Below are 20,071 nucleotides of genomic sequence, written 5' to 3'. Positions count from 1 at the left end.
AGCACCAGTCTGTATTAATAGTTTATTGTGCAAATGATTCTTGCTTTTAAAACCGACAGTAACTTCGAAAAACGGTTTTTCTGCAGTGGCTCAACCAAAGGAAAAAACAAAAGTTAACATCATTGTGGCATCTGAAACTGTGGCTAGAACTTTAGTTCCTCGGATGCGGGTTGTAAAGGTTCAGGGAAGGATATAAATACTGGACCCTCTAGGATATTACTTGCTTTAGTAACTGCAGGTTGCGACGAGGGCGATGGGTTGATGACCAGGGTAGCAATCTTTTCTTGGAAAATACATCATATGATGCTGTAGGACTAAAACAGATCATATTTCAGTGATGAATCTATCTGGCATTGTCAAAGAGATTTGCTGGGATCTCAACTTCATGGACACACTGGCTTATACATTCAAGCTGCATTGACTGCTTAACTGTCACGCGTATATGAATTAATAATTCGATCCTTGACACAAATTTGTAGGGGAAATCATATTTTTTTCTCTAAGGATTTGCCTCCTTTTTAAGAGGAATGACAATGATGGATGTGGAAATCAAGTTAAACAGAAATATTAAATTTCGTTATGTCCTGTAGTAAAAGATCTTCTAAGGAGCCAATCTGTTCTTTTCTTTTTTTTCCAGGGGAGGGCATTATAGCTGCTGAAGAGATAGATTCGGAACTGGGCTGAGAGAGAACTCAGTTTGCATTCACCGATGCAATGGAGAGTACACAGAGACCACTTGGGTATCAGTGTTCTCTCTTTCTGTTGTTGTGCCTTCATAATTCTCTCAAGCACAGCAGCACATCCCAGGCACTGAAAGTCTACCCATGCCCTTCACAATACATCAAAGCACTGCTTTTAGTGGCTGGTGATTTGTGTTTTCACCTCCAAGTTTAGGTCTAGAGACTTAAAACACCAATTGTAAGTATGCAGTGCCTAATGTCTTACTTCAGGTGAGGCGCTGCTTTAGGTGATTATACAAACCAGAACACTACTCTAGTTAGTCAAGAATCTTTACTCCAATGCTTGTAACATGTAATTGCCTGATGAAATAGTAATGAAATCAATTTTAGTCATTCCATCTTGGACAAACTTTACTGCAACTAGCCATCTCCATATGGGCTGCCAATCCAATATCACATGGCTCAAGGCCCATGGCCCAATCACTTAATTTTTTTTGTGTTGAAGCGCAGTGAGATGATTTTGTGCACCCCGGCGTAGTGACTGCGATATTGAGCCTTGAAAAATGGGGGGAGCCAAGTGGCGTCAATGAATGCACGTGGTCAGAAATCAGAATAACGTTTATGGAATCTGAATATAATGTGAAAAAGATTTATAATTACTAAAAATTATAATACTTTCACCATATAAGACTAGTCCAGATTTCAATACATTTTTTATTTATATTAGTGAGGAGTTCATGGCTAATTTATTATAAAACATATAATGGACGGCTTAGACCTTGTTTTTTTTGTCTGTTATATTGGAGTTTATAAAATTATAGGTCTTACTAATTAGTTCTAAAATAAAGGAAAAGATATATGTAGATGATTATATTTATTAAGTAAAAAGAGAATTATAGGCGGATGACGAAAGAGCGGATGGGTTGATTTGGTAATTTAATAATTGGAGGGTTGAGATGAGATGAAATTTCGGTAAAGACAAGACAGGCGAATGTCATGGCAGTGATTAATATTATGAGAATGGAAGAAGGCATGTGACCATCTCATTACTGGTGATGGATGGACCCTTTCTTTCTGAAACTAAGAATAACGCTACCCACGTTCACATTATTCATGTCGGCAGAATGATTTATGCATACCTAAGGTTTGTCAAAACGATAAGTTGGTATCTAAAAGGTTTTGAAACAATAAATAGGTACTTTCCGTCAGATTCTGTTAATGATTTTCGTTTGATAATAGTAAAAAGACTAAAATGCCCTTGAAAGTTTAATATTTTAGTTTTTTATAAATTTAAAATTTTCTAAAAAACCCCCTAGGTTTGCTAATTTGACTAAATACCCTAATATATAAAAAATTTATAAAATAACAAAAACACCCTTGCCATCGCAGTGCCAGATTCCAGCCACCACCGCCAAAATCTGGTCGAAAAATTGCGTTACGACACAGACTCATCGGATCTGTGTCGTAACGCGTAGATCTGGCATTTTCTGGCAAGATCCGTAGCTGATCTGGCCGTCGAGACTGGAATTTGGCCAGAAAATCGTGTTATGACACAGACCCGTCGGATCTATATCGTAACACGTCGATCTGGCATTTTTAGGTCAGATCTAGGCCAGATTTGGCCGTCGAGGCCGAAAAAGGCCAGAAGTAGATCTGGCCTTTTCTGGCCAAATATGTTACGACACAGATCCAACGGGTCTGTGTCATAACATAATTTTTCGGCCATATTCCGACGGTGGTGGTCGGAATCTAACACTGCTGTGGTAGGGGTGTTTTTGTTATTTTATAAAAATTTTATATATTAGGGTATTTAGTTAAATTAGCAAACTTAGGGGGTTTTTTAGAAATTTTAAAATTTATAAAAAACTAAAATATTGAACTTTCAAGGGTATTTTAGTCTTTTTACTATTATCAAATGAAAATCACTAACAGAAAATGATAAAAGGTACCTATTTGTTATTTTAAAACTTTTTATGTATCAACTTGTCGTTTAGCCAAACCTTGGGTGTGTCGTTCGGCCTATTCATTTCTTCTATTTTTATTTGCTGTCAACCACAATTCTCACTTTTCAGATACTGTCGTCATTTTACACCCCACAAACTAATTATTTTGATTACATAAATATTAAAAAATATCTAATTTTTTTGAAATGAAAAAGTCATTCAATGTACTTTTTAAATGTAAAATATATTATTATTTTTTGAACAGAGAAAAGGTTGTAATTAGACCTGGCAAAAGGGTGCTCACACTCGCGGATAAATGGGTATCACTTCGTTCTAAAATATCCGTTTCAAAGCTATCTGATCCACCCGTGAAATTTGTGGGTGGGTTAGGTAATACTCGCGGGTACTCGTAATTGAATTTAAAAAAAAAAAAAAAAAATTTAAAATACAATTTATTAACAAACCCTAAAGTCTAAACGTAACTTAATCAGACTACACACTTAACTCTCTCACGAAGCACACTACTCACAGCTCACTCACGCAGCCACGGTTACAGCTCACTCTCGCCGACGAACGACAGCTCCCAAACCCAGGCCATCGTCGATAAAACAACAGTAGCTGCAGCTCTCCTCTCACTGTCATTCTGCTCCGACACGACTCGTAGCTCAGTCTCAACTCTCTCACACTCACTCATGCCCAATAGCGGATCCAATAATTTCTTTTAGGGTGGGCCAAAATAAAAATTAATTATACATTACTATTTTTGTCCATTAATATTTTTGTTAGGGTGGGCTAAAATATATAAATTATACATATTAATATTTTAAAAAAAAAAATTTGAGGGTGGGCCAAAAGTGGCTGGATTTGCCCCTGCTCATGCCGACGAACGGCAACTCCCAAACCCAGGCCGCCTCCGTCGAAATAACAACAGCTGCAGTTCTCCTCTCATTGTCATTCTACTCCGACGCGACTCTCAGCTCAGTCTCAACTCTCTCGTGCTCACTCACACCGACAAGCGGTAGCTCCCAAACATGGGCCATCCCGACGAAAAAGTAGCTGCTGCAACTCTCCTCTCACTCTCATTCTGCTCTGACGCAACTCTCAGCTCAGTCTGAACTCTCTCACCCTGTCACGCCGATGAACGGCAACTCCCAAACCTAGGCCGACGACGAAACAACTTTTGCTCTCCTCTCACTCTCATTCTCTCTCACTACGACGTCACCTAACTCTCAGCAGCAACAATCACTCTCAAAGGTAAATGCTTTTACCAAGTTAGCAAACGTTTTGGGCAAACAAGACAATACACTTAACTACCATTATTTGCATTGAGAGTATTGAGTTTTGATGCATTGTGAGCATTATATGCGGGTAACCCGCGGGTCGACCTATACTCGCACGAGCGGGTACGGGTCATGCATATATCGACTCGTAGAAAAATTTGACTCGCGGACTCGTGCCCATTTTACTCGTAACAAGTATTCCCTACCCGTACCCGCCCATTTGCCAGGTCTAGCTGTAATTACTGTTTTTTGTGTTTAACAAAAGAAAATGTTAAAAGTTATTGGGTTTTTGTATAACTAAACATGTTTAAAAAAATAATCACAAAGCATTAACCGTATGGTTGATATTGTCCAAGTCAAATGTAAATTTATGTTTATGTTCAACAGAAGCCTGCTAATTCTATACCATCCTTTTTGCCGGCACTCCAAAAAGGAAAAGTCTCATCTTCTCCATACTTTTTCGAATCTACTTATTCACTAATTACACTAATCTCATTTGGTATGAATCAGAACAGGTGTGCCCCAATTCTAAATTAATAATTCTGGCAATAACAATTATTCTTGCTAATAACATTTCTGCAATTTATTTTTTTTAAATATTAATAATAAATCATTCATTACAGAATGTAACAGCTTAGAATACGTGGACCAACCTAACCGTTTCGGTGCCCAATCGAAAATGTTGAAACAAACTATTATCGTATTAAAATTTCCTTTTATTTAAAAAATATTATATCAAGTTGGGATTTTTTAAAACAATAATTAGGAAAGACGTCAATACATCCAGCTGGTTTGCCTTTTACTTAAGAGTAACATACACTGCAACTAAACTCCACCCAATCTTTTGACTAATCTGCTAATTAACCTTTTAAATTACATATACATATTAATATACAATCAACCTTTACTTGGAATCTATACAGTTGTACCTTTTTTTTTTTTTTTTTTTTTTTTTTTCATTTTATAAATATTTGACCAGCGTGTGTAACGAACTGTATTCAACAAACTTGTTTTAACACGTTTATCACAAAAGAATCCAGTAATGTTAAAATCACAAACTTGTTTCCACATGCCGTAATGGATGGGGTAAAGTTGGTAAAGACTTAGATTCTCATTGATATTGATGGATCTTCTTTCCTCACAATAAATCAACCACTATCTCTACCTTAGAAGATTAGACATCGGGTCGGGTCGGGTCCTCTCATTTATTTCCAATTAAAATTTAAATAGAAAAATATTATATTTGATTAAATATCCAAAAAAGGGAGTAAATATTTGCGAAAAACGCGGGCCAATCGTGTGGGTCCCACTGGAGCACTTTGTCTTACTGGCGACTGGACATTCCAACAAGCAGAGGCAGAAGCAGAGCAGACGATAATTCCTCAATCTCTTTTCTCTCTCCCATGTGAAATAGGTTTCATTTGTCCTAAAACTAACACCAAACACAATCCCTTCCAACTAACCAAACTCCATAACTCTTCTCTCTCTCTCTCTAATTAAAAGTTAAACTTTTAATTTTGAGAGAGATCGTCTACATCACCACCAATGTCGTCGTCACCGCCGCCGGGGTCCGCCCCTGTAACACCGGCGCCCACCTCTCCACCCTCAACCAACACTACATCCCCGCCACCAACTACTCCCGCCGCTCCACCACCTGCCACTCCTGCATCTCCTCCTCCAGCCACTCCAGCTACGCCACCACCTGCCACTCCAGCTGCACCCCCACCCACCACTCCCGCATCTCCACCACCACCAACCACTCCAGCCGCTACTCCACCCGCCGCCTCCTCACCTCCAACACCACCCTCCTCTACCCCCCCGCCTCCATCCTCTACTACTCCATCTCCTCCTCCACCGTCAAATCCTTCGGGTGGAAACTCACCCCCGCCTCCAAGAAGTTCGGGGACACCGCCGCCGCCGACTGCTCGCAGTCCACCGCCTCCACCTAGTTCGTCGTCTTCTAGTGGTGGTGGTGGGATAAGTACTGGGTTAGTGGTGGGGTTAGCGATAGGAGGACTGGCTATACTTGTGGTGGTCAGCTTGTTGTTTCTTTGTTGTTGTAAGAGGAAGAAGAGGAGAGATGATGAGGCTGGTTACTATATGCCTCCACCACCTCCTGGCCCTAAAGGTTCGTGTTTGTGCTTTGGTTCCTGTCATTTCAATTACATAGTTTTTGTTTATATTTTTCATTAATTCCTTCAAATGGCTTCAAGTTTTAATTGATTTAAAACATTTGTTTACCGTGATGTTCATTTCTGGTTAAGAATTTTGGAGTTCTGAGTCGTCATTGTCTTATTTTGATTTCTGAATTTTAATTGTTATTTTTTCTTTTAAAAAAATCGTTTTTGATTGTCTCGATGCATAGATCTCTGAAACGGTCATACCTTTGACTTTTATTTGTTTCTTTTAAATTTAGTTTTATAGAAATTGGTGATTGAAGCTGCATGTGCCTGCAGTGTCTAAGGGTTGGAATGGAGGCAATCTTGCTTTTTATGGGGTTATTTCTTCTAAGACATCCCGTGATTCTTGTTAAGAAATTTACCACCTTCAATTAGTTAGTGGAAACAAATAAATTTTAAACTATCAGCTAATCATCGTTCTCCGCTGCATTTCTCTAATTCCTCTTTCAGTTTGTTGCATTTATTGAGACATTTAACTATTTTCCTCCATTGAGGGCCCCTAATAATTATTTTTTCTTCGAGTTGACCATGTAGTTTTTCATGAGATTACAAGGCATTTGGACATCACTCTAAAATTATAACTTACTGATTTTGATTCAGTATCTTTTGTGCGTAGATATACACTAAATCAAATACTATGAAGAAGTTATAATCATTTATCCAGTTGCTTTGATGAACTCTGAAGAAGTTTAGAGATTCTGTGTACATGATTTCCTGACTTCAATGTTTTAGAGTTCCTTACCTAAATTATCTACTCTGAGTGGTATATATAATATTTTTAGTGTTTTTTCTTTTGATAATTGCCAGTTGACCCTTATGGTGGCCAGCAGCATCAGTGGCAGCATAATGTCCCTCCGCCTGCTGCTCATGTTGTCACAACGATGCCAAAACCCTCTCCTCCACCTCCAGTTGCATCACGTCCACCACACTCACCAGTTCATTCTCCTTCTCCTCAGCCGCCGCCACCACCACCTTTCATGAGCAGTAGTGGAGGCTCTGGCTCCAATTACTCAGGGCCTGACAATTCACTCCCACCACCTTCACCAGGCATTTCTTTAGGTTTCTCAAAGAGCACATTTACATATGAGGAATTATCAAGGGCAACTGATGGCTTCTCAGATGCCAACCTCCTTGGACAAGGTGGTTTTGGGTATGTACACAAAGGAGTCTTACCTAATGGAAAAGAAGTGGCAATCAAGCAACTGAAAGCTGGAAGTGGGCAGGGAGAACGTGAATTTCAGGCAGAAGTTGAAATTATCAGCCGAGTACATCACAAACATCTTGTTTCCTTGGTTGGCTACTGTATGGCTGGGTCACAAAGAATGCTTGTTTATGAGTTTGTTCCAAATAACACTTTGGAGTTTCACTTACATGGTAAGTTTGGATTAACTGTTTGTGTGAACTATTGTGTCAAGTTCTTTCTATTGTCTGGTAAATGATTTGTTACTAATTTAGTTACTAGTTCTGACTAATTTTGCTGCTTTTAAATTGTATTTTGTTCCATCCTCTTGTGACCACTGTTTTGGTCTTTGTCATGCTCAAGGCACCAAATGCTCTAAGTTAATGGTTTCTGGATGCTTATTTAACACGATACTATTAACCAATATAAAAATTTCTGGTAACAAGGATCTGATAGAAAGTTTTGCAGGAAAGGGGCGACCGACCATGGATTGGCCCACCAGACTGAAAATTTCTTTAGGTTCTGCCAAAGGATTGGCATATCTTCATGAAGATTGTAAGACCTCTCTCAATCTTTGTACACCTAATCAAATGATATTGTGATGGTTGACTTGATTTAGATTTACACTCTAATAATATCTACCCATATTTGCAGGTCATCCTAAGATTATTCATCGTGATATTAAGGCAGCTAACATACTTCTGGATTTCAAGTTTGAGGCAAAGGTACTTGATTGCACAATTTAATTTTTTGAGATTGCAAAATCTGAATCAGCACAGACACAAGTCCAACCTTAATTTATATGCTACTAGAAAAACTGGTATTTTTTGAAGTGTTTTTTAAATAGATATCTGTTAAGAAATATAGGGTTATTTTGTTTTATGTTTATTAAGGGTAGAATAGTCTTTTCATTATTTCCCTTCCTTTGTTTAGCCTATATATAGTCTCTTTGTATTTAGGTTAAATCATTCTTTTGTATTCGATTGCATTGTGCAGTATCAATGAAACCCTAGCCTCCTCTTTTTCTTATTTTTTTGGATTGTTTAACAATATCCAAGTATGTGGTTCTATCATCATTGACTGAAACCTTTTTCTCAGGTGGCAGATTTTGGACTGGCAAAATTCTCTTCTGATCTCAATACACATGTCTCCACAAGAGTAATGGGTACATTTGGGTAAGTTCTTTAACTCAGTGCACTTATTCCTCGTATTTGTACTTTGTTTGGATGCAATTTACGTTGAAATGGAAAGTAAGCTGCATCACTTCATGGTGATATGTCTTAGTGTAGTTGGTCTTCTATGATGCTGTCATTTTTAATCCTGTGCTTTCATGATGTACATTAACCTAGTCAGTCTGTTCTCTTGCTAATGGTCAGATCTACCATTTTGGTTTACTTTTCTATAGAGGTGTCTGTTAAGTGTCTATCTGTGAGTTTTATATGCTTATTCAGGAATCAGGACTTAAATTAGTTAATTGTTAATGTGCTTATATGTTTGCTGCCTACAGTTACTTGGCTCCAGAGTATGCTTCAAGTGGAAAACTCACAGAGAAATCAGATATTTTCTCCTTTGGGGTCATGCTTTTGGAATTGATTACTGGACGCCGACCTGTTGACTCAAGCCATTCTTACATGGAAGATAGTTTGGTTGACTGGGTGGGTATTAACTTTTTCCATCCATGCAAATGAATTATATTCATAAAAACTTTACTATTTGATTTTGTTTTCTTGAATATTCCCTCTGTTTGGTGATGGGCTGCAACAAAAGAGTTATGGTTCTAAACTTTGGGATGTCACATCAACTAAATCTTTGTTGGGATTACAGGCAAGGCCTGTGCTTAACCGAGCTCTGGAAGATGGAAACTTTGACAGTCTGGCTGATCCAAGGCTGCAAAATGATTATGACCACAACGAGATGGCTAGGATGGTTGCTTGTGCAGCCGCTTGTGTGCGTCATTCAGCACGTCGCCGGCCAAGAACGAGCCAGGTAATGGACAAAAAAATGATTTATCAATTGCCAGTTTAATTGACTGATTTCATGTGCTTGAGCCCTCATGCATATTGAGATCCAATTTCCTAATGTGATGTCTGCTAGTTTCATGTGGCTTGAAAAAGTGGTATAATCAGATGATTGTGACTGGGAAACATTTACTGAGAAGTTCTCAAATAATTTGCTCAATTATCGTCTTGATATGATAATAAGCAAGATGCTTAAAGCTGTTAATTATAGGTACTATTTTTGAATGGAATTCTAATCACAGTTAATTTTAACCTAGCAGATAGTCCGTGCTTTGGAAGGAGATGTGTCTCTATCTGATCTTAATGAAGGAATTAGACCTGGACACAGCAATATTTACAGTTCTTACGGAAGTTCAGACTATGATACGATGCAATACAATGAAGACTTGAAAAAATTCAGGAAGATGGCATTGAACAGCCAGGAGTATGGAGCAAGTAGTGAGTACAGTGCACCTACAAGTGAATATGGATTATACCCTTCTGGCTCAAGCGGTGAAAACACGCGAGAAATGGAGATGGGAAGGATGAAGAAAAACAGTCAAGGTTTCACTGGAAGCTCTTAACAACCGATGTTCCAATTTTTTTTTTCTGTAAAGTCACAGGCCCCCTTTTTTTTAATTGCAAGAATGCTGTTCTGCATGCACAATATTCTTTTTTTCTCTCTTGAGTCTAATTTTGATTTGTTTTTAATACTTACCTGTATTTATTAGTGATTATTATTATTATATAAAAAGAACACAAGGGACAGAGTTTGTCGATTCTTTGATTTGTTTGTTCAATGTTTAAATCAATTTGGTAGTTGAAATTGAAATGTGTTGAGAGTGTTTATGGGATGCCAGCCCACTTTGAGTTGATTTTGGCGTTTGTCCTTGATGGTTTAGTCTTTAGTGCACGTGGTCCTGGATTTCTTGCATGCTTCTGTCGTCGGTGTCTGGTTTGAATGTTGATTTAGCTTTAGACTGGGGCATATAGCTGGCCTCCCACGTTCTCCTCCACTTACATTGTTCTTTTCAAATTTGAACGCCACTCCAGTCCCCACCCTTTGTCGTTTCCTCTTTATCGACCAAGTCAAAATTGCCTTATTTAGAAGTGAAACGGCGGCAGGTTTTCAAAATTGCCCGATCGTAACAATAATTGAGATTTTGTTTAATGTAAATTCATTTTTAATGTGCATCAACTACTGTATCATAAAATAAACTTAGAAGACTAATTAAAATGATTAACCTATTGTTTTTCTGAAATTATGTCATAATTTAATCTGTGTAAATAAAAGGATTGATTACCACTAAAGTTGCCATCAACTCCACCAAAAACTTGGAATTTTCTTTTATAACATCTGGAATGGATGTAACAGTTGAACTTCCTTACATCAACTCCAACATTCCACTGAACCTTAGCTTTATGCGTGTAACAAACTCCTGTCCTGTCCTGACTTAGCAAATACACCTCATCAAGGGTATTATTGTTATTATAGTAAAAAAATGGTGGCGTTTCTGGAGAGAGCAAAGAGCCGTCCTCAAATTTGCTCATTGGCAAACGGGCGGGTGTACCCGCGGGTCAACGGGTACCCGTACCCAACAGACGGGTACGGATAATACATATTTCGACCCGTGAAAAATTAACCCGTACCCGGCCCGCCCGTGACTTTTACGGGTGGACCAAGTACTACCCGCGGGTACCCGCGGACCCGCAAATTCAAAATTTAAAAAAAAATAAATAAAACTTATGAATGACTCGTCTCGTCCTCTCACAGTCTCACTCTCAAGTCTCAACTCAAACCCTAATATAAACCAAAATAGCAAAACTTATCAGAGAAAAAAAAAAAAAAAAACGCAACAGCCATTCTCTTCCATAGCACCTCCACAGCCTCCACTACTCCAGTCCTCTCACAGCAGCTCCACTCCCTCACTCTCTCACTCTCACAGCAGCTCCACTCTCCCTCATTCTTTGACTTCTCTAACGACAGCAGCAGGTCACGGCAGCAGCAAGTCTCACTCACGGCAGCACCAGCACGGCAGCAGCAGTCTCCTCTCACGGCAGCAGCAGCAGACGCCAGTAGCAGCAGGTCATGGCAACGGCAGCAGGTCCAACACGGCAGCAGCAGTCTCCTCTCACGGCAACACCAGCACGGCAGCAGCAGGCGCCAGCAGCAGCAGGTCATGGCAGCGGCAGCAAGTCACGGCAGCAGTCACGGCAGCGACAGCAGGTCATGGCACAGCAGCAGTCACGGCAGCAGCAATCTCACTGACGGCAACACCAGCACGGCAGCCAGTCTCCTCTCACGGCAGCACCAGCCCGGCACAATAGTCTCCTCTCAGGGCAGCACCATCAGGGCAGCATCAGGTCAGTGTGGTCTCTAATTCAAGAGAATTTTTTGCTATTGTCTCTCTTTTTTCCATGGTTAGCTTATGGATGTGGTTGCTTAAGCATTTTGTGTTGACTATTTGTTTTCGTAACTCTTACTGGGTGGGCAGGACCTTTAACTTAAACTTCTTTGTTTTTGGGAAATAGGAAAAATATGTTTGAACTTTTTTTTTTTTGTTTATTTCAAGGTCTTTGCTTGTGCGCATGGTGTTTTAACTCTTATGTTTCTGAAATTCCTATTATTCTACTGTGTAGTTAGTAAACTTTTGACTTTGAGCTAGATATTATCCGTAAGAGCTAACCTCACTTCACCATTCCTTTTTCCGCTTAAGTCAAGGTTGAGGGGCTTCTAAGAGAATAGTTGGTGATGGATTTGGTATAAAGTTGAGCATAAGTAGTGAATCTTTTATGCTTGTATTGGCTGATAATTTTGGTCAACCTCTTTTTATAGCATGAAACACTAGAATATCAGCCTCGAGCTTACAGATAGCTTTTATAATGTTGAATTAGTTTATTTACTTATTCATCTTTATGTTGCTTTGTCGGAACTTAGGAAGAATTTACGAATAATTAATAAGATTGTTTTGGCTTTGGCGAGACTCAAAATTTGCTCTGTCAGAGCTTTTTGAGGATTCTAATTTTTTACTTTCCTCAACATCCATGTTAAGTTATACAGAATAAATATACAAAATTTTTGTTATATTAAATGTCACACTTATAACATATAGTCAAACTTGTGATCAATTTTAATTATTATGATTTGATTTGATAACCTTATATGCTATTAAGGCAACTTGAATTCATAATTCTTTATTAAATTTTTTGGATGAATTGTTATGAATTATGATTGGTTATACTTATTGGAGTCAGGGGTGTTGATTGTTGAGTTGGAAAAATCCGTCTTTGGTAGGGCTGGTTTGCTTGTAAAATATATGGGAGTGTTTTTATTTTTTTTGGACGAATTGTTTGGATTATGATTGGTTAATTAATTTAAATGTAAATACTTTGTTGTGTCCTTTAGATTGGCTTGGTATGGAGGACTCTACAGATTTAGGAATGGTCGTAATGTAGCCGTAGGTCAACTTCCTTCTACTGGTAGTACTGTTTGTCCAAAAAGACGTAAAGTTTCAGATGTTTGGGGTCAATTTACAAAATACAGAAGATAATGGGGAAGTGAGGGTAAAGTGTATGATTTGTGGTAAGTCTATGCACATGGTAGTTCCAGTCATGGGACTAAGAATATGAGGCGCCATATGGAATTATCCTAAACGTACCATTACTACTAGTGTAGATCAAATGATGATGGATTGTGACTAATTAGACGTTTGAAGATTTCTCAAGAATTTATCGTGAGAAGATGGCAATAGGAATCATAAAACATAATTACCCATATTCAATAGTGGAGCATGAAGGATTAGGGATGTCCACATGTATTTGAATCATGAAGTTAAGCATTATACTAGAAGCCGTTAAGGCGGATTGCTTAAAGATATATTACAGGGAGAGGAAAGGATTAAGCTTGCTTTAGAGAGGGTTTCGTGTAGAATATGCTTGACTTCTGATATTTGGAGTTCTTGTACTACTGATGGGTATATTTCTTTAACGGCTCACTATGTTGATGAGAACTGGGAGTTACAAGGTAGAATTCGTTTTAGCCATATCCTCCTCCACACTCGGGGGCTCTTTTGTCGACATAGTGGATTTCTTAAAAGATTGGGGATTGAAAAGAAAGTTTTCTCTCTTACATTAGACAATGCAAGTAACAATGATAAAATGGAAGACATTTTAAGGAGTCAACTTTGTCTGCAAAATGTTTTATTATGTGATGGTTCTTTTTTTCATGTGCGATGTTGTGCACATATCTGGAATCTGATAGTCCAGAGGTTAAAGGTGAGTAGCGTGACTTTGCATAAATTCGTGAAAGTGTGAAATATGTTAAAGAAGTGACTAAAAGAATGAAGTTTGGAGAACTTGTTAACAATTAGTGTAATAAGCTCAAAAGGATTGCGAATGGATATTCCCACGAGATGGAATTCCACTTATTTAATGCTTGAAAATGCGTTAATATACCGTTGTGTGTTTGTTCATTTGGCACTGATAGATCCCAATTATAAAATTGTCCTTCAAATGAAGAATGGGATGGGCGAGGATTTGCAAGTTCTTGCAACTATTTTATGAGATCACTACTCTTTTTTCGGTTCCCAGTACCCCCAACAACTTGTATCTCAGAAATGTGTGGAGATTCAAGTGCGTTTATACGAAAGATGGAAATGGGATGAGTTCTATACCATGGCAAGTCAAATGAAAGGAAAATTTGACAAATATTGGGATCATATACAGTTGTGTTAGCAATTGCAGCAATTCTGGACCCACGTTTCAAGTTTGAGTTTGTTGAGTTTTGTTACAAAAAAGTTGATGGCCCAGTAGTTACAACAAGAAAGTTGGAGTTGGTGCAACATGAGTTGTATAGCTTTTTGCTGCTTATGAGAGTCAAGTGGCCATGGGTTCCCACTGGAGATGATTGTGGACAAGCTAGTAATCCTCATATCTTGGAGATATATCTGTGTAACTCATACTCCTTAAATATTTTATATTCTTGTGATTAATAAAGTTTTCTTTATTTTGTAATTTTGCTTTATTAAATTAACTATTTAAATGGTGCAAGATTTGACTACTACAAGAGTGACTTTAGTGCTACTAAGAGTCCGATTGTACTTATTTGGGAGGGCAAGATTTGATCGCATCAAATTTTGCAATTTGGATGTCCTGGACCATTGGAAGAAAAATAGTGATCGATACCTGATACTTTCGATGATGGCCCGTGATTGTTATATATACCAATACGACTGTTGCTTCGGAATCCGTTTCAGTATTGGTAGCAAAGTGCTCAGTAAATATCGAAGTTCACTTTTACCGGAGAGCAGAGTCTTTGAATGCACCAAGACATGGATTTCTGGATATGAAGTTAAAGGTAACATTTTAACTTATATTTCACATGTTTTAATATTTTTGTTGTGTTATATATTACATAATTAACTTATATCTTGTTAATTGTAGAAGATGAAATGATGATGTTCAGCTGGTTGTGCCATTAAGTCAAGGGCGGGGAAGGAGATTTCATAATCAAGGAGGCTTTGTTTGTTTAGTGTGTTGGTACTTTGGTTAAACAATTATATCGTTTAATTATTAGTGTTTACTATATTATGTATGTTGAATGTTAAACAATTTTGTATGTTTAGTTTTACTAATTAGTAATTACTATGTATGTTTAGTGTTTATTAATTCTATTATCTATATGGTAGACTTTGATATATATGAAAAATATTAATATTGATTAACAATATTGGTGAAATCTAATTAAATTTATTTAATCATCCATTTATTTAATATATAAGTTAATAACTAATAAGTTTAATATGGAAAACAGTAAAAAATATGAAAAATGTAAAAAGCTGCTTCCATTTTCACGAGTGACCGTGCCCGTACGGCGGATACGGATCATGAAAATGTCGACCCGTGAGAATTTTTCATCCGTTAACCCGTGACCCTTGCTACCCAGACCATACCCGCCCAACCCGCCCGATGGCCAGGTCATCAAATTCGCTCATTGGTTCTGACCTGGCCGTACAAGACCGGTAGTTGTTATGTCCAGTCCACTAATGATTACTACACCTTTTGTCGCTCAATATTAAAAATATAATCATAAATAATAATCCAAAAAAAGAGAATCTTTTACTTGCATATTCGATTTACCAAAAATAACTCTTCATATTCGTTTATCATCTCTTACAAATTCCAAAACTAATTTTAACATATAATTCATTCGCTTTTGAATCCCAATGGCTACTCGTAGACGCATGCTTCTCAAAGTTATAATCCTTGGTGACAGCGGGTTAGATTTTTTTTTTTTTTTTTTTTAGGTTACGAGAAAATGGAATTTCGTTTGCTTTTGGTGTCAGATGATTCAAAATTAACCTAAATTAGATGAACTCATTTCATTTGGTTCTGTCCGAGCAGAGTCTAGCAGTAAAAAATGTAATTCATAGTTTTAATTGTTTTTCAATGAATTCAATTAGTTGATTTGGATACTGCATTTGATCCGACGATTATAGCATTAGTGTTTTATTTCCATTGTATTTCTGGAGTTAGTTTAGCTGTTTGGCTGGTGGGCTAAAGGAAGAAAAAATTGAGAATAGAAAAATATTGTAGAAGGGCTTTTCCTTCCTAATTTATTATTTAATCGAATTTCCTGTTGTTTTCACTTTTACGTTTGATTGGTAATTTTTTATTGTGCTGATTTTTAACAGGGTTGGAAAGACATCTTTGATGAATCAGTATCCTAAAACTTGCAATTTATATTTTATTTTTAATATATGTGTGTGTTTGGTTTTTAACATTATGGTAAATTAGAGATGTAATTACCCTTAATACTCAACACTTAGATATGTGAACCGCAAGTTCAGTAATCAGTACAAAGCAACTATTGGGGCAGATTTCTTGACAAAAGAAGTCCAATTCGAGGATAGGCTTTTCACCTTGCAGGTTAGCTACTCTAATAATATCCCTCTAAAGTGCAAAAAATTATAAACCTGCAATAGGGGTCATAGGCTGAATCCTGAATTACATTAATCATTCTGTTTGTGTAGCTTTTCTCATGCCTTTCATGGTTGTTTCTTCCTGAGTTTACTGTGCTGATATACAAACTAATCAAGTGATTACTCTATTGTAGATTGCTATTTGTATTCCATGTGATTTGTAATAATTCTGCAAATTTAATAAAACATAGGAATTCTTGTTGTGAGGAAGATGGTTGTTTCTTCCTGAATTTTCTGTGCTGATATACAAACTAATCAAATGACTACTTAGAATTAACTTTGTATTATTAACATTATGGTTAGATGAGTAACAGTATTTTGTTGGTAAATGTCCAATTACTTTGATTAAATTTTTAAACCTCTCCTTTTAATGACCTAGCTACAACAACCAAAAAATTTCTGTCAAAACAGTGAAATTTTTTGTGTGTAACCAGTGAAAAATTGTGTAACCATTTGGAAGCTTCATTAAGTAGAGTCCCTCTATGCATTGGTAATGCCATCCTTTAATTTCTGTAGAATGTTCAATGGAAGTTAATAAGATTATATTTTTATTTCCTTTACTCTGTCGACTATAATGTTTTTTTTTAAATTACTGAGGAACAGGACAGGCATAGCTTCAGCAAAGCACAGGAACCTGTATATTTATCTGGAAAAATTCTTTTAGTATCTCAGCAATGTAATGTGCTTGAATCATCCACTACTTGATACTGACCCTTTTTGACTACATACTCTCAGATTTGGGATACAGCTGGGCAGGAAAGATTTCAAAGTCTTGGAGTGGCTTTCTACCGTGGTGCAGACTGTTGTGTTCTTGTATATGATGTGAATGTCATGAAATCATTTGATAATCTCAACAATTGGCGGGAGGAGTTTCTGATTCAGGTAATCATCAATCTGTTGACATTTGAGGAGTTTCGAAGTTCCATTGCTTGCTTACTCAATGTTTTCCTTATTCAATTTCATGTACAGGCTAGCCCTTCTGATCCTGAAAATTTCCCATTTGTTGTATTGGGGAACAAGGTAGATGTTGACGGTGGCAATAGTCGAGTGGTAAGATGACTTCTCTTCCTTCAAACTCCTGTGCAGAAATATATTTTATCATCCCAAATCATGAATAATACTGCTTTATGTATAATTAGTAAGAAGAAAGATTTAGCACAGATTTCATTAAAGATTAGTTTTGTCCATTTCTGTGATGTAAAATTTGATAACGTAAACTGGTAAATGTATCATGCCATCATGGGCACATTCAGGTATCTGAGAAGAAGGCAAAGGCATGGTGTGCTTCGAAGGGAAATATTCCTTATTTTGAAACTTCTGCCAAAGAAGGTTTCAACGTTGAAGCTGCTTTCCAGTGTATAGCTAAAAATGCTCTCAAAAATGAACCTGAAGAAGAAATGTATGTATCTTTGAAATCTGAGTTTAAATCTGTTCATTTGCTAAAGTTCATAGCTGATGGATCTTGCTGTCTGTGCTTAGCTCTTCTATCTTGAATGCTAATTTTTCGTCCTCATCTAAATAATGCCCTTTGCCATCCTGTTGTTAGTTGGATAAGTGTTGATTGAGTTGAGTTGGTCTACATCCTTCCTGTTCTTAGTGTAAATATTTAACCAAATTTTATGATCCATTAAGTTTTGAGGGATATTATTAGAGTGGATAACCTGCAAGGTCTGAACTATAGAAATTGCATTTGCATTACATCATTAATCAAAGATACCTGTTTAAATATATTAAAGCAAATCTTCATCTTTGCTAGATTTTCTAGAAAGAATTAGGATTCTTTAAGATAATGTAGCTAGGTCTGAACTCAAAGAAATTGCCATTTGCATTACATGGGACTATTCATCAAAGATACTGTTTAAATCCTCCTTATCGTTAAAGTTTTTCATTTGTTGGGATATGCTTTATTAATTGTTCTGTTTTTCTAATGATGAAGTTACCTTCCGGACACCATTGATGTCGGGGGTGGACAGCAACAGAGATCTTCGGGATGTGAATGTTAGATGGACTGATGGGTGGCTTTCTTCAAATCGGGGAACTCTTAAGCAATGGACATTTCTGATCCATTCGTCATGCCCTAATAAGTCTGGAGAAATGTTACTCAAGTCTTATGTATCATACAAGTGAAGTGCTTANCTGTTTTTCTAATGATGAAGTTACCTTCCGGACACCATTGATGTCGGGGGTGGACAGCAACAGAGATCCTCAGGATGTGAATGTTAGATGGTCTGATGGGTGGCTTTCTTCAAATCGGGGAACTCTTAAGCAATGGACATTTCTGATCCATTCGTCATGCCCTAGTAAGTCTGGAGAAATGTTATTCAAGTCTTATGTATCATACAAGTGCTTAGTCAGGGAGGACTTCTTCCTTGCCCTTGTTTTCAACTTTTTATTCTCTGGGATCTAATTGTTCAATTCTTAGGAATAGTGGATTTTAACCAAGTTTGATCTGGTTTTGAATGTGTTACTTAAAGAAAATGTTTAAAATACTAGTAAACATTACCATGCAACTTATTCTTAAACACTGAAGGGAAGATATGTAAGCTTTCATTTTGAATTAGAATAAGGCCCCATATAATATCTCAAAAATCCTATCATTAATCTGTAAAATTTGTGCTGTTACAAGCATCCGAACCAAAATGAATACAACAAAACCTATATTATGAACACAAAACTAATTCCTGTAATAATGCCAAAGACAAAATTCAAAAACACATGTAACAATACTACAGGAGATTTCTTTCAGACAGTGTACCGTCAGGAAGGGGCTCTATAAAAAATTTATCTTGGCTATAATAGATTGGCCAATCGACTGGAGACAGATCCTTTCCTCCTCCTCCGTCGTCTTTGTCGGATTCTCCAGAAGCTCAAAAACACCAAAAGGCCTGCCAACCAGCATATTAGTAAATTCAAAAGATCAAACATAATACACAAGTCATAAGAGAGAAACTACATCAGAAACTTATAAATGCTCACTAACCAGTAACTGCAACTACAAGGGGTACAAGCCAATGACTAGCAACGAGCACAGGCATATCAAGCTGCATATTGACAATTTAAAATGGAGCTGCTATCAGTTCATTGTAATTTTAGAGAACCTTCACTTAATATAGAAAAATAAAAAAGAATGCACCGAACTATATTTATGTTTCTTACCTCGTCTTTGTAGAACATACCCAAGTACTTGCTTCCCAAGTAATCACCCTTACTTATCTCAGTGTACTTCGGACGCCTTGATTTTGAAGTGTCCATAAAGGAATTCAAACCACTCCCCAAATCCATAACAGGATAGCCCGGCAAAACTCTATTCCATCCCCTTACCTGTAAATTGTATCCTTTTGTTCCCCAAACCTCAAATCTCGAGTCACTCCTACAAATCAAATCCTTCCCCAGGACGGCAGAATATGTAGAGAAATTTACATCAGTTCTACGAGATGGTAACTGGTTGTCAGCTTCAGTCAAGGGTGTATGTTGCTCACTGGAGTCAGAAAAAAGTACTGAATCTCTGATGTTTGAACTGGTGAAATCTAATATTTTCCTTAGAAGCCAATAACAATTGGTAACCATATGGCTACTATCCAAACAATTGGAATCACCATACACTGCAATGCGACCTTCCCCTGCCTCTAAAAGGCCAATAATTGGGGAGTCAGCCTGCATAAGTCGTAGACACCAAAAATTAATATTGCAACATTGCACAATTGATAAGAGTCTTGAAATAGTGAATATAAAGTCACAAGCACTGAGGAATTCTGTAAAAACACTGTGCTCCTTCCATTTAAATCAAACACCTATGCCTAATCTGTTTTTTCCTAGTTCAACACCTAGTCA

At 37.3% G+C, this 20,071-nt stretch overlaps 3 protein-coding genes across 6 annotated transcripts; 2 read left to right on the top strand and 1 right to left on the bottom strand.

Annotated features, from left to right (window-relative positions):
• The first annotated feature begins 5,289 nt into the window (after positions 1-5,289).
• On the top strand, positions 5,290-9,920 carry LOC116116478 (proline-rich receptor-like protein kinase PERK1). Its single transcript, XM_031402543.1, has 8 exons — positions 5,290-6,031; positions 6,891-7,457; positions 7,732-7,818; positions 7,918-7,988; positions 8,362-8,438; positions 8,771-8,918; positions 9,088-9,249; positions 9,542-9,920. Exons 1-8 carry the CDS (start codon positions 5,449-5,451, stop codon positions 9,842-9,844), a joined length of 1,998 nt encoding a protein of 665 aa, XP_031258403.1. The 5' UTR covers positions 5,290-5,448; the 3' UTR covers positions 9,845-9,920.
• A 5,443-nt stretch (positions 9,921-15,363) lies between these two features.
• LOC116116480 (ras-related protein Rab7) lies at positions 15,364-18,700 on the top strand. 3 transcript variants are annotated; one of them, XM_031402546.1, is made up of 7 exons: positions 15,364-15,537; positions 15,953-15,979; positions 16,088-16,187; positions 16,976-17,122; positions 17,210-17,290; positions 17,494-17,639; positions 18,177-18,352. In XM_031402546.1, exons 1-7 carry the CDS (start codon positions 15,485-15,487, stop codon positions 18,241-18,243), a joined length of 621 nt encoding a protein of 206 aa, XP_031258406.1. In that variant the 5' UTR covers positions 15,364-15,484; the 3' UTR covers positions 18,244-18,352. The 3 variants fall into 3 exon arrangements, with proteins under 3 accessions (XP_031258406.1, XP_031258405.1, XP_031258404.1); XM_031402545.1 differs by lacking the exon at positions 18,177-18,352 and adding an exon at positions 18,397-18,700 and having other exon boundaries at positions 16,976-17,290; XM_031402544.1 differs by having other exon boundaries at positions 16,976-17,290.
• Positions 17,117-19,922, bottom strand: LOC116116481 (subtilisin-like protease SBT6.1). Of its 2 annotated transcripts, XM_031402549.1 has the most exons (4): positions 19,397-19,922; positions 19,221-19,281; positions 18,996-19,125; positions 17,117-17,318 (listed from the first exon to the last, which is right to left on the bottom strand). In XM_031402549.1, exons 1-3 carry the CDS (start codon positions 19,898-19,900, stop codon positions 19,031-19,033), a joined length of 660 nt encoding a protein of 219 aa, XP_031258409.1. In that variant the 5' UTR covers positions 19,901-19,922; the 3' UTR covers positions 17,117-17,318; positions 18,996-19,030. The 2 variants fall into 2 exon arrangements, with proteins under 2 accessions (XP_031258409.1, XP_031258407.1); XM_031402547.1 differs by lacking the exon at positions 17,117-17,318 and having other exon boundaries at positions 18,796-19,125; positions 19,397-19,921.
• Positions 19,923-20,071: the final 149 nt, after the last annotated feature.

The sequence above is a fragment of the Pistacia vera genome, unplaced genomic scaffold, assembly GCF_008641045.1.
Source record: "Pistacia vera cultivar Batoury unplaced genomic scaffold, PisVer_v2 Contig777, whole genome shotgun sequence".
Lineage (NCBI taxonomy): Eukaryota > Viridiplantae > Streptophyta > Magnoliopsida > Sapindales > Anacardiaceae > Pistacia > Pistacia vera.
This window is presented reverse-complemented; position numbering and strand designations above follow the sequence as displayed.

Coding starts and splice junctions, on each gene's coding strand:
- LOC116116478 (XM_031402543.1), top strand. CDS start 5,449: ATGTCGTCGTCACCGCCGCCGGGGTCCGCCCCTGTAACACCGGCGCCC. Junction 8,439..8,770: donor AGAGTAATGGGTACATTTGG/GTAAGTTCTTTA, acceptor TGCTGCCTACAG/TTACTTGGCTCCAGAGTATG. Junction 9,250..9,541: donor GCCGGCCAAGAACGAGCCAG/GTAATGGACAAA, acceptor TTAACCTAGCAG/ATAGTCCGTGCTTTGGAAGG.
- LOC116116480 (XM_031402545.1), top strand. CDS start 15,485: ATGGCTACTCGTAGACGCATGCTTCTCAAAGTTATAATCCTTGGTGAC. Junction 15,980..16,087: donor AAGACATCTTTGATGAATCA/GTATCCTAAAAC, acceptor CTCAACACTTAG/ATATGTGAACCGCAAGTTCA. Junction 17,291..17,493: donor ACGGTGGCAATAGTCGAGTG/GTAAGATGACTT, acceptor GGGCACATTCAG/GTATCTGAGAAGAAGGCAAA.
- LOC116116481 (XM_031402549.1), bottom strand. CDS start 19,900: ATGCAGGCTGACTCCCCAATTATTGGCCTTTTAGAGGCAGGGGAAGGT. Junction 19,282..19,396: donor GTATGTTCTACAAAGACGAG/GTAAGAAACATA, acceptor GTCAATATGCAG/CTTGATATGCCTGTGCTCGT. Junction 19,126..19,220: donor CCTTGTAGTTGCAGTTACTG/GTTAGTGAGCAT, acceptor GCTGGTTGGCAG/GCCTTTTGGTGTTTTTGAGC.